The sequence below is a fragment of the Marmota monax genome, unplaced genomic scaffold, assembly GCF_021218885.2.
Source record: "Marmota monax isolate L192 unplaced genomic scaffold, Marmota_monax_Labrador192_F-V1.1 WCK01_AAM20220418_F8-fsc00086, whole genome shotgun sequence".
In the NCBI taxonomy this organism is placed as follows: domain Eukaryota; kingdom Metazoa; phylum Chordata; class Mammalia; order Rodentia; family Sciuridae; genus Marmota; species Marmota monax.
In genome coordinates this window covers 7,479,538-7,492,095 of record NW_026693086.1, presented here as the reverse complement: position 1 = coordinate 7,492,095, position 12,558 = coordinate 7,479,538, and the positions used below count along the sequence as shown (strand labels likewise).

Genomic DNA, 12,558 nt, shown 5'->3' with positions numbered 1-12,558 from the left:
GAATGTTTAACAAGAAACTGTTTCATTAAAGTAAACCCAAAGAAATAATCAACTCTTTAAAATGTTTTTTTCAAGGAATATTTAATAAGGCAGATGACGTGATTATCTGACATGTAATTTTATGTCACTATAATAAACAAAACATCCTGTTCACTGGGTAAAAAGGACCTGATTTATGCATGTACACTCAGTGCAATTTAAAAAATACTGTAATTATAATTTCACACCATAATTTGAATATGTGACCAATTTTTTTTTTTTTCCATATGGGAGAAGAAAATTCCTTGAACAATCATTTGAGGCTGGTACAAAAATCCACCACTATATCCCTCAGGATCATTCCATAGTCTTCAGTTTCAGATGACACAAGAGTGGCTTAAATTCAACCTTTTAGAGAGGACATTCCAGCTCGCATGATCTCATCAACCAGGAGAATGTTGGTGGCAATCACAGTGCTAAAAGGGAAACAGATAGCTCAAAAAGGAATCCTTAACTCAACCTGCTGTTCCCAACTAGACAACCTGCTGTTCCCAACTAGACTATACAAAACACATCCAGCTGATGTCCTCTTTCTACTCAGGGCTGGCTGGTTGAGTCTCTACCTTACAGATTACATCCTTCAGAGGATAACAAAACTCAGAAGGTACCACCATGAAGAGTATGCTGATTCCCAAAGGCAAGCAAGCTGCCCGTCTACCTAATACCTTTGTGTCTTGGTCAAGTCTTAATCCTGTCTGCCCATGCAGTGCTGGGGACTATACCCAGGGCCTCACATGTGCTAGACAAGCCCTCAACCACCAAACTCTATCCTCCTCAGCCCTTTGAAAGCTTTTTTTTTTGGGTGGCACTCAACCACTGAGCCACATCCCCAGCCCTTTTTTGTATTTTATTTAGAGACAGAGTCTCAATGAGCTGCTTAGTGTGCCTTGCTTTTGCTGAGGCTGGCTTTGAACTTGCAATCCTGTCTCAGCTTCCCAGCTGCTGGGATTACAGGCATTTGCCCCTACACCTAGCTCTGAAAGATGTTTTAATTTTTATTTCCCCAAACTTACCAGGAGTGAAGAAGCTGTTTCTTCACACAGTAGTTATCCCATACGCCCACTTCTGCTGCAACCATTGGCTCACCTGAAAGGTAACCAAGTCTTCTTAAAATACAGTATATCATTATATCAGACACAGTCTAAAGGTATAGGGAACACTATTTTATGAAGTGTTGCCAATTCTAAAACAGAATAAAGCCATTGAAAACATTTAAAATATAAAAGAACGTTTGGTGCTGACTTGCTTATTACTCATTCTCTCCTCTGTAACTACACAAAATCCTCCACAACACCTCTGATGAGTGGCTAACCTCTGCTTAGATGCCTTCCAGTGACAGGGTACTCTCATGGGTTACCACATGCTTGGACATCCCTGTTATTTACTATATTTTCATTTGTCAATCTGATCACATAATATAGTCTTTTAATCAGTTCCTGATTAAAAGACTGGGTTAATACAAAAACCTTTCATTATCAACAAAGCTTCATACCACCACTCAGCAACATCTCCAACAAATCTGTACTTGGGCATCCACCCCGGCAGAGCCCTGAGCTCCGGACAGCACTGGCATCAAGTTGCAGAGCCGCTTGCCAAGACTCTTTCCAACCCTCCTAGAGCGACCTCACATGCTTGGTATTGTTCTTGCCCTATAGAGAGGCCTTCTCTTACCTGTGTTCAGGTCCACGCCTACAAGCTGACCCGATTCTGAATGTTCTGCTTGAATCTTAACTAGTGTTTCTTGAAGGTCAAAACCAGAGTTCTGAGCAAGAACCTAAAGTAAACAAATTTAATTCTTGAAAAGGCAGGAATTAAGAAGTTCTACAACAAATGAACAGTATTTACAATCCAAAAAATAAAAACACAAAAACCTCATAATGAGGGCTGGAGATATAGCTTAGATGGTGAAGTGTTTGCCTTACATGCACAAGGCCCTGGGTTCAATCCCAAGCACCATAAAAAACCCCAAACAAACAGAAAACAGTGGTTTAAAATAACAAAGTTATTTTATAACTTTTAACATCAGTTTAAAATAACAAAAAGCAAGCTTGTACTCAAGCATGATGCCTTTACTGCAAATATTCTTTAAACAGTTCTCTTGTCATCCAAAACCTCAAGGACAGTCAAGTCTCCCAGAACAAAAGGCTTTGAGATGATATGGATAGTATAATCGCAGGGGCTCAGAAGGCTAAGGCAGGATGATCACAGTTCAAGGCCAACCTCAGCAATTTAGCCAAGACCTTGTCTCAAAATAAAAAGGGGCTGCTGTTGTGGCTCAGAGGGAGCGCACTCAGGCACTCATTTGATCCTAGCACCACATAAAAATAAAAAAGACACTGTATCTGCCTATAATTAAAAAATAAATATTTTTTAAAAAGTAAAAAGGGCTGGGGATGAGGCTCAGTGGTTAAGTATCCCTGGGTTTAATCTCCTGTACCCTTCCCCGCAAAAAAGTATATAGATATGATGGGAGTACAAGTGTCAAGTAGAAAAGGATTCAAACTGCTCACTCAAAATTCACATTATGAAGAAAACCTATATTATAAAAAAGGTTTACTCAGTTTAATTGTTTTGATGTATTTAATAACTGTTCAAGTTTTCACACCTTGGGAATAATGAGCAATGCATCAGCAAACGCCTGGACTCCAAGTTGGGCCCTGCCTTTCACACTGGGCTTATACTTAATCAGGGCTTCTGCCATGGCCACCTCCACTGCACCAGCACCTGGAACCACACAGCCTGTTGTGTGGAGAAGAGGAGAAATGATAATAAGCTCAAGAAAAATGAAGAACCAATTACAAGGAAACAAGATATATATGAAAACCACGTATGAAAGACATTAACTTCTTAGGAATCCGCCGTTTTCATAACAATTTAACAACAGCATTGCACTTGTCTGCTCTGCCCCATACTACTAGACAAGCTCTCCACCACTGAGTGACACACCCAGCCCACATGCAAAGGGACAAACCTAACAGCACAACAGTTCAATTGAGCTGGCATTCTGGCAACTCTCGTGAGCATGTGTTAGTTCATTTGCCTGTATTCACTTTTAATAGTGGCACACTATGAAAAACCTTAGCATACCAGTTATCATAAAAGGAAGACTTTACTTTTGCATGGTGTCTGGCTGTGTAAAATACTGACTAAAGTACACAGTATTCAGCCATGCTTTTTACACTAGCAAAAAGAACAAGGTTTAAACACAATGAGCTCTTACCATCATCGAGTGCATTTTTGACTGCCCTTAAGCCATCGCGTATAGCATCTTTGATCTGAGTAAGTGTGTGCTTATTTGGTCCTTTGACTAATAATGTGACAGAACGGGGATTGTTACATTTCTCAATAAAGGTGAACTTCTCTTCTCCCTGTGTGTGAGAGAGATTTTCAAAAACAGAATATATACAAAGAGTGAACAGGAGAGGAGTGTGCGGAGAGGATAAATAGCATATTAATCATACTAATTATACTGACCATATTAAAGCCAAATTTAGTAAAGATTGTGATTTTTTTCCATGCCAATGGAAAAAAACAAACAACAAAACGTATATAAACAAAGAAAAACCTGATCCTGAATTTAAAGTTTTCTACTGAGGAATTCAGGTTTGGGAGGAAAACACACTTACCAAGGTATACTCATAGACAAGTCCTGCATGGCCCAGGCAGTCAGGACTGAGGTCATCAAGAGAATTCAGAGCCACCCCACCACAAGCAAGAGTCAGCCTGAAAGGGTGAAGTGTGAAACGTGTCAGCAGCATGAGCAGTTACGCTCAAAGAGAAGACTAACCACTGTCAGGAAGAAATCTCCAGAATTACAGGCTAAAATTGCATTCTCAAAAATATTTCAACCTAAGCCTTTCCATCCATCAACAATCAGCTGAAAAGGATCTTTTCTTTTAACCTGTTAAAGCCACCCTCCCCTAAAGTCAGCAAACAGGCTTCAAATATGACCCTGCACCCCTGGTATTAGGGATCGAATTCGGGGCCTTGCATGTGCTAGCCAAGTGCTCCCATGAGCCATATCCTAGCCTTTTAAAATTCTATTTTCAGACAGGGTCTAGGTAAGTTGCTCAGGTGGTCTTGAACTTGTAATCCTTGTGCCTCAGTGCCTCAGCCTCCCAAGCCGCTGGGATTACAGGTGCGTGCCATCACACCCAGCTCTCTGGAACCTTTTCACAAGAAAAACCAGGGGTAGGGTGTGTCTTGTTCTGAACAATGCTCATAGAATTATTCACAATAGCCAAAAAGTAGCTACAACCCAAATGTCCACCAACAGATCAAAGATAAAACATGGCACACACAATGGAATAAAGAGTGAGATTCTGGCCTGATACAGCATGCAGACTATGCCAAGTAAGTAAATAAAACAAGCCAGATACAAAGGACAAACACCATGACTCCATTTACAGGAGGCACTGAACTCAGACCTGTGTTCACCAAGGTAAGGAGAGGGAGAATTGGGAGTAACCTATCTGGATGATAAAAGTTTCAAGATGCACACTGGTGGTAGCTGCACAACAGTGTGAATGCAGTAATGCCACTCCTTGGAGCCCTTAAAGTGTGAGATGTTATTTACATGATGCCACAAAAAAGTGAAAAATAAAGGAGGAAAAGAAAAATCCTAATTCACTTGCCAACTAGAGAAATTTACGTTATTCAGATGATCTGCTCATACCTTTCCATATTTCTCCGTTTAGCTCTGCGCAGAGCTACTATGCCTTCTTTTGCAAGAGCATCCAAAGAAAAGGGGTCAATCCCCTATAAAAATAAAATCAGTTTCAGTATATCTTGCCTTAAGAGTAGAAAAGAACAACAAACTTTTCTTTTGTAACTCTAATTTTCATTCTCACCTTCTGATTGATAACAACAAAACCTTTATCTGAATCACCACAGACTTTCTTTTTCAGTTCTACTATTTTTTTCACTCTATCTTCAATAAATTTTCTTTCAGCTTTTACTAGTTTCTCTCTCTCTTCTGCACTCTTGTAAAAAAAGCCAGAATTCACTTCTCTGTTAGAAAAAGAGAAAAAATGTTTACTGAGAAGATAGCAGCCTGAGAAACTTGATTCATCTTAAAGCTTACAAAGTCCCTGAGCCCCAATCCTGCCCCTTGTACATTGTTAGTAGTCATATGCTCCTGGCCTCCCAAACCCAAATGAGTTATTACTGCCCTCACAGTGGGCAAAACGAATCTCAAAAGGAACTTGCTGCAAAACACCAAGCTCCTCCACTCCCCCTTAAAGGGGCGACCACTCACGTTTTTTCATACTCCAGCGATACATTGCATGTGAGAATGTATGCGTTTTCCACTCTCTTCTTCATGTCAGGGTGGCGGGCCCCATGGTCCAAAACAAGCCCTCTGATTAAGCTGTTAAAAGACAAGAATTCATAGTTACTTGTGGGAGGCCATCCTCTACGTGATTTGAGTTACTCCCTAGCTGGGCGAGAGGCGCTTAGACACATCTTTGTGTCCAGAGCTTTCCCCACCCTTCTCAGGTCCAAGGGCTTGTCCGTGTGGAGGTGTGTCTGGCCACTACCCTTAAAGACCCAATTGTCGCACCATGACTTTGGGACACTGCCCCCCTTAATCTTCATTGGATGGGATTTTCCCCAGAATTTTTTGTTTCCCAATAAAAGTCCACTCCCTGGTGTGTTCTCTCTCACTGGCCTGTTCAGTAAACCTCGCTACCCTAATAGGTAGCTTGAAGCTGGAGGTAGGAGAAGCCGTCCTGGAGCTGGTTTAAAGGTAATTAGAGTCTGTCTTTTTAATTCAAACTCCCTTCGGATTTCTCAAGTAGCTGAACCTTCATTTATGAAGCCTGTGCTGGCCATGGGCTAAAGTTACTGATTTCCAAAATAGGAGTCTTTCACTGACAAAACTGAAACACTCAAAAGATTATACTGACAATTTTTATACCATTAGTTTTCTCTCTTGAATTATCTGAAGTTTCTAGTGAAACCTAGGGGTGGTCAATTGTGAAAAAGCAGTATTACAGAGCGCAAGACAGGCTATTCCAACAAAAGTAACACCACTATCCTCAATGGAAAATTCTGCAGATAGTCTCAAATGGCAGACATCAAAATCTTGATTGCCTCTTTCAAATAAATATTATCTCGGTCTTTAAAAAACACAGCATACCCTCCCCGGTCTTCAAGAGGAGATATCACTAGGAACAAATGGACTACCCTGCAATTTATTCCATATAAATTATGTTTACCCAAACATATATTTATTTTTGTGAACATCCAACTTATAAATCCACTTTATTATTATTTCAGGGCTGGAGACTGGCTCAGGGGTGGAGCCCCTGCTCACAGGCACAAGGTTCAACCCCAATAGACACTCAGAAGTGTTCAACAGAACTCTATCACCTACCTTGTGTCAGTTTCAGATTTATGTTTCATCTCCATGATCTCAACCATGAACAGGTCAATAGGCTCATCTTTTTTTTTAATGGCCAAAATGGAGTCCACTACAGCCTACAACAGGAGTACAACTGTTATATAAATTCAATTTGCAAAAGTTAAAAACATTGGGGGTTGGGGTTGTGGCTCAGCAATAAAGTAGGCTCGCCTAGCATTTGTGAAGCCCTGGGTTCAATCCTTAGCACCACATAAAAATAAATAAATAAAATAAAGAAATTATGTCCAACTAAAAAATAATACCCCCCCAAAATAAAATAAAATGTTAAAATATTGAAGTTCTTCTTTAGAAGTTTTAAGTTTCTTTACTTTAAAATCTGATTTTTTCCTACGAGTAATGAGACTACAGTAAAAATAAAAGGCTCTAGTCATTTACAGTTCTAAAATATTAAATAATCACTCCTATTTTGCTGAAAATACTAATAACTATAGCTTACTACAATTACATGAAGAACTAAGAATCAGAAGATTCCCAACATGGAAGAAAGGTCAATACCCAAGGAAGCAGAAATGCTAATTAATTACCCTGATTTGATTGTTATACACTGGACACATGTATTAAACCATCACATATGCACCATATTTAAATTACTGATTAACTAGGAACTTTCTAATTAAACCTTCATTTTATATTCCTTTCAAAAAATTGTTTTATCAGCATTTTAATGAAAGTTCCAATTGTATTTTTATAACCTGGTGAGGTGAGTTCTTCTTTGTATTTTCTCACTTCATGTTTCAGGGAACTGGATTAAATATCACTGCCTGGACAGAAATGAACCTAGTTACTTCAAATGGTGGACACTGAAGGTTTCAGACAGCACCTTCTAATTGGAATTGCTAAGAACACCGATGCTTCTGCTCTAAGGTATTTTCCACACCACACACACCAATTGAACACATACCTCTGTCAGGATGTCTGCAAGTTCAGCATGAACTTTGGTACGGAGAGACGTTCTGGCCACATCTATGAGTGTCTCCCTGTCCATCTCTCTGCTTACTTTGATTTGTTCCAAAAACTGAAGGGCCTTTTCCTTTGCAGCTTCGAAACCTTCAGTGATTATTCTAGGATGAAGACCCTGTAATAAACACACAATCAAAACACTTCCACTAAACCTGGCACTTTCCATTAGATGCAATTGTTCATGGAAGTTCAGATAATTTCTGAAGGGCGATTTGGGATCACTCACGCCTTTTAACAACCAAAACAGCATGATGTGCTGACTTTTTGAATACATTTGAAAGAACAGAATATACCTTTCAATGCAGAGGAAAAGAACAGACATTGCTCTAGCACAGCGTCAAAGCCAAGTGAACTATAAAGCACACTTGGGTGTTTGCTGTGCAAATCACCAGGGATAATATCAAAACCTAAAAGTGATCCCTAGAAATCTGTTGTTAGTAGGAACTCCCTCACCCCCATTCTGGGGATTAAACCAGGGTCTCATGCATGCTAGGCAGTGCTCAACCACTGAACTACATCCTTGGTCCCATTTTATTTTTGAGACAAGGTCCTGCTAAATTGCCAATGCTGGCCTCAAACTTGAAATCCTTCTGCCTCAGCTTCCCATGTATCTGGGATTCCAGTTGTACACCTCCACGCCCAGCTAGCAGGAACATTTTAACTTTTCTACAAGCAATCTGAAATTAATTCACATCTTTAGCAATCAAAATAAATGTAGACTAAACATCTGCTCGCTCTCTCTTCATAGGGAATTCTGACAGTGGATTAGTACTCACGGAGGTTTGCTTTAAACTTGGAACTATTCAGGGCTAAAAAAAAAAAAAAAGTTGTAGAATTTGGCGAGGTGTGGAGGCGCATACCTGTAATCCCAGCGGCTTGGGAGGCTGAGACAGGAGGGTCTTGAATTCAAAGCCAGCCTCAGCAAAAGCGAGGTACTAAGCAACTCAGTGAGACCCTGTCTCTCAATAAAACACAAAACAGGGCTGGGGATGTGGCTGAGTGGTTGGGTGTCCCCGAGTTTAATCCCTGGTACCCCTACCCCACAAAAAGTTGTAGAATTCTTTTTACTCAAATGTCTAACATTTAGTTGACCTTTTCCTTGTAACTATGGCTAGTTCAGATCTCTACATCTCATATTATTAATTTGCTATAGAGCTAGATAGAAAAAAAATGAAAGTAACTTGATAAAAAACTTGCAGGCCAACAAAGATTCCATAACATATCCATCATCACACATTTCTGTTCCACCATGATAAAGACCCAGGTTCTCAGATTTACACCTCCTGCTCTTTACATGCCGTGTGGCCTCGGCTACTGTTAACACATCAATTTAAAAACATCACATTTCTTACACACAAAAAATCGAGACAAGACAATTCTATGTACCTCAGAAATGTAGAGGTCTGCCTGTTTGAGCAGCTCTCCAATGATAAGGACATTGGAAGTGGTGCCATCCCCAGTGATGTCATCCTGGGCTGTTGCTACTTTTGCTATCAAGGAGGCTGTTGGGTGCTGAATTTGCTGAAAAGGGAAAAAAATTTACTTACATTACATTATTAAAATAAATATACCTTGAAACCAATCTGTTGAGAACCTCTTTAAATGCTGTCTACCTTAATTGCCCAAATATTTGGCTAATAGTCCTTTAATAAAAAACTTGCAAATTGCTATTTTGCATATCAATCTATGATGATCAAAATATATGGAGACACATGCACTGGCAATCCCAGCTATTTGGGCAAGTGAGCCAGGAGCATTTTAAGTTCAAGGTCATCTGTGGTAACTTAGTGGGACCCTCTTAGCAAAGATCTTCCAAGGAATCACTGTGGGAAAGAAAACAGGAAAATCACCATGCCTCTGAAGCCACTCCAGATTCTTAATCACAAAGGATAGAACCAAATCTCCTGCACCGCCTTTGGTTTTTCTATGCTCCTTTAACCTTGAACAGCTCTCAGCTTTCTCTATCTTTGGGGATACATTTTTTTTTTTTTTTTTGGCAATACTGGGGATTGAATCCACGGGTGCTCCACCACTGAGTTACACTCCTACACTCCCAGCCCTTCTTATTTTGAGACAGGGTCTTGTTAAATTGCCCAGGCTGGTCTTAAACTTGTAATCCTCCCACCTCAGCCTCCCAAGTTCCTGGGATCACAGAGCCTGGCTGATTAAGAATCTAGGCCATGAGGCTGGGGTTGTGGCTCAGTGGTAGAGCGCTTGCCTAGCATGTGCAAGGCTCTGGGTTCGATTCTCAGCACCACATAAAAATAAATAAATGAAATAAAGGCATTGTGTCCAACTACACCTTTAAAAAAAAAAAAAAAGAATATAGGCCTTGACAGACTCTATAAAGACTATCGGCTGGGCCTGGTGATCACATGTCTGTAATTCCAGCTACTGGGGATGTAGCTCAGTGGCAGAGCACCCCTGGGTTCAATCTCAAGTTCGTCCACATATACAATCTTGCACACTGCTTCACCTAAACTGGCTGCTAAGCACTCTGGCAGGGATGCTAGCAGGTGATGATGCTCACCTGTCAGGCCACAGCAATAGATTATAGACAGATCTTTCCATTGCACCTGGGGAACATCAGCAGCCAGCCAGGAAAGACACATGTGAAACACACACAGACTATACGTAAAGCTGCATCAGTGCCAGGCCTGGTGGCACACACCTATAATCCTAGTGGCTTGGAAAGCTGAGGCAGGATTAAGAGTTCAAAGCCAGCCTCAGTAACTTAGAGAGGACCTAATAAACTTAACAAAACCTGGCTCTAAATAAAATATTAAAAAAGGGCTGAGATGTGGCTCAGTGGTTAAGTGATTCCGGTTACCAGGGGGGGGAAAAAAAAGGGAAAAAAGGAAAGCTGCTAAGAGGTATAACAATGACATTTTGGCCATGTGGGAGGATGATGGACCCATTAAGAGCACTTTTAAGGGCTGGAGGTATAGCTCAATGTGAGAGTGCACACTTAGGATGGACAATGGGCTCAATTCCCATCACCCAGATAAAAAGAACATTTCAGAAATGAGATGCCATGTCTGTGAATCACTTCCAATCAACCAATCAAGAGGGAAAAATTAAGCAAAAAATGTAAAAAAAAAAAAAAAAACCTCTAAAGGGCATGTGAATGTTTCATTTTCTCAACTTTTCTGTTCATTTATAATTTTTCAAGGAAAAAAAAAGAAAAATCTATGGCAACTGAAGAGGTGCAGGCAAAGGGGACTTCTGAGGTGGCAGTTTCTTTCTTAGTTTCTTCCTGTGTTCAGTTTGTTAATTATTATTAAACAATAAATGTTTAATAGGCTTTTCTGTAGTTGTCATATTTTACAATAAAAACCAACCAAAACTAAAAAGTCAAAGATATAGCTTTTCTGACAACAAATTTAAATTATGACTTTGCTTGTCATTAGCAAAGGCTACCATTTAGCCATGCAAAAACAAACATTTCATAATCCTGTGATTATTAAAATACAATAAAACTTTGTAATGTTAAATAAAAATAATTAAAAGTAAAAACTATAACTAGTAGTTTAGTCCTTACTGAAAGTACTTAAAAAACATCTGGATATTGATGCCATGGATACTACTATCAAAACTCCAAATTCTATTCTCAACTTAAATTAGAGAAAAGAAATGGGGGTGGGGGTTGTGGCTCAGTGGTAGAGCACTTTCCTGGCAAGTGTGAGGCACTGGGTTCAATTGTCAGCACCACATCTAAATAAACAAATAAAGGTCCATCAACGACAAAAAAATAAATAAAATTTAAAAAAAAAAGAGAAAGAAATGTGTATGAGCTGCTAAGTTTTGGAAGAACAGATATGAGCAAGAATTTTGAGACAGGGGCTCCCTAGAATGCCCAGGCTGGCTTCCTGTCCCAGCCTTGCAAATTGGTGGGATTACAAGTGTGTGCCACAGTGCCTTTCAATAACACTGATCCCTGGGACTTAAGGTGGAGAGATATATCAAAGGTATTCCTGGTTTTTTTTTTTTTTTTTTTTTTGGTATGCTGTTGGGGAAGGAACCAGAGCCTCGCACATGCTAGGCAAGCAATCAGTCTGTGAGCTACGACCCCAGTCGAAAGGATTTTAATTGAAAACAGAAAATCTTGCTGTTTTGCCCACTGGTTGTGTCAACCGCCCCTAATTTCTCAAATGACAATGAACTAAAACAATCCTTTAACCCAGACAACAAGTGGCAGGAGAGCCGCCCCTAATTTCTCAAATGACAATGAACTAAAACAATCCTTTAACCCAGACAACAAGTGGCAGGAGAGCCGGTATTCAGGCTCAGGACCCCTGGCTGCACAGCACTGGCACTCCGACCCGACCACGCCGCTCTCCTGGTCCTCCCCCGTCTGCAGGACTACCTGCGGGGAATCACGGACACGATTTTCTCCCATCCCTCCTGTAAGGCAAACGAGCTGGGGCAGACTACGACCTAACCAGCACGGGAACCTCACCATTTCGTGCAGCAGCACGTTGCCGTCCTTGGTGAGCTTGATGTCCCCAGCGCCCGACACCAGCCTGTTCGGGGGGGGGGGGGGCAGAAACGCCAAGTCAGCTTGCGCCTTGTCAAGGAACCCAGCCGGCCTCCCGCGCCAGCCCCCGGGGCCCGGGGCGCCTCCCCACCCCTCCAAAGCCAGTGGAGGCCGGAGAGGGGCGGCGCAGCGAGCGCACACCGACGGAAACGCGACCCCGCCAGTCCGCCTTACATCTTCATGGTGCCCTTGGGCCCCAGGTTGGTCCGCAGCACGTCCTGCAGCCCGCGGGCCGCGCTGATGTTCACCGCCAGCGCCGCCTGCGCGCGGGCCACCTCGGCCTTCGGGTTCAGAGTCTTCACGGCCGCCATAGCTGTCCGGAGAAAGGAACAGGGGCGAGCACGGAACCGCAGCCGGCAGCGCGTGGCCAGGCGGCGCTCTCAGCAGCTTCTGGAAAAGTCGGGCGGGCCGGATCCTCCCCCAGCGTGCGCACGCACCGCCGCCGTTGCCCGTGATCCCGCCCCCAGAGTGCCACGCGCCTCCGCCATTGGTCCATAGGCCGATCGGCGTGCGTTCATTGGTCGTGGCCGCTAGGCGCCTGCGGACCCGCCCTCGCGCACTTGCCCAACGCTGTTGCTTTCGGGAGGAGCTGGTCTAC

The 12,558-nt window shown here is 41.9% G+C and overlaps 1 protein-coding gene and 2 non-coding genes across 3 annotated transcripts; all 3 read right to left on the bottom strand.

Moving 5' to 3' along the window:
- Positions 1 to 62: 62 nt before the first annotated feature.
- Cct6a (chaperonin containing TCP1 subunit 6A) lies at positions 63 to 12,359 on the bottom strand. The gene is made up of 14 exons (XM_046454656.2): positions 12,135 to 12,359; positions 11,883 to 11,946; positions 8,810 to 8,944; positions 7,365 to 7,538; positions 6,416 to 6,519; positions 5,297 to 5,407; positions 4,890 to 5,049; positions 4,715 to 4,797; positions 3,666 to 3,762; positions 3,260 to 3,407; positions 2,645 to 2,778; positions 1,711 to 1,813; positions 1,053 to 1,125; positions 63 to 455 (listed from the first exon to the last, which is right to left on the bottom strand). Exons 1-14 carry the CDS (start codon positions 12,269 to 12,271, stop codon positions 383 to 385), a joined length of 1,596 nt encoding a protein of 531 aa, XP_046310612.1. The 5' UTR covers positions 12,272 to 12,359; the 3' UTR covers positions 63 to 382.
- LOC124099578 (small nucleolar RNA SNORA15) lies at positions 3,078 to 3,211 on the bottom strand. The gene has a single exon (XR_006853994.1). It is a non-coding gene; the product is annotated as a small nucleolar RNA SNORA15 (small nucleolar RNA).
- Positions 7,673 to 7,807, bottom strand: LOC124099581 (small nucleolar RNA SNORA22). The gene has a single exon (XR_006853996.1). It is a non-coding gene; the product is annotated as a small nucleolar RNA SNORA22 (small nucleolar RNA).
- Positions 12,360 to 12,558: the final 199 nt, after the last annotated feature.

Bases quoted from the DNA above. Each gene is read 5' to 3' on its own strand.
- Cct6a (XM_046454656.2), bottom strand. From the start codon at position 12,271: ATGGCGGCCGTGAAGACTCTGAACCCGAAGGCCGAGGTGGCCCGCGCG. The intron at 8,945-11,882 runs GTGAGGTTCCCG...TTCCCTTTTCAG, and splicing joins ACGTGCTGCTGCACGAAATG to CAAATTCAGCACCCAACAGC. The intron at 3,408-3,665 runs GTAAGTGTGTTT...TCTCACACACAG, and splicing joins TTGTCTATGAGTATACCTTG to GGAGAAGAGAAGTTCACCTT.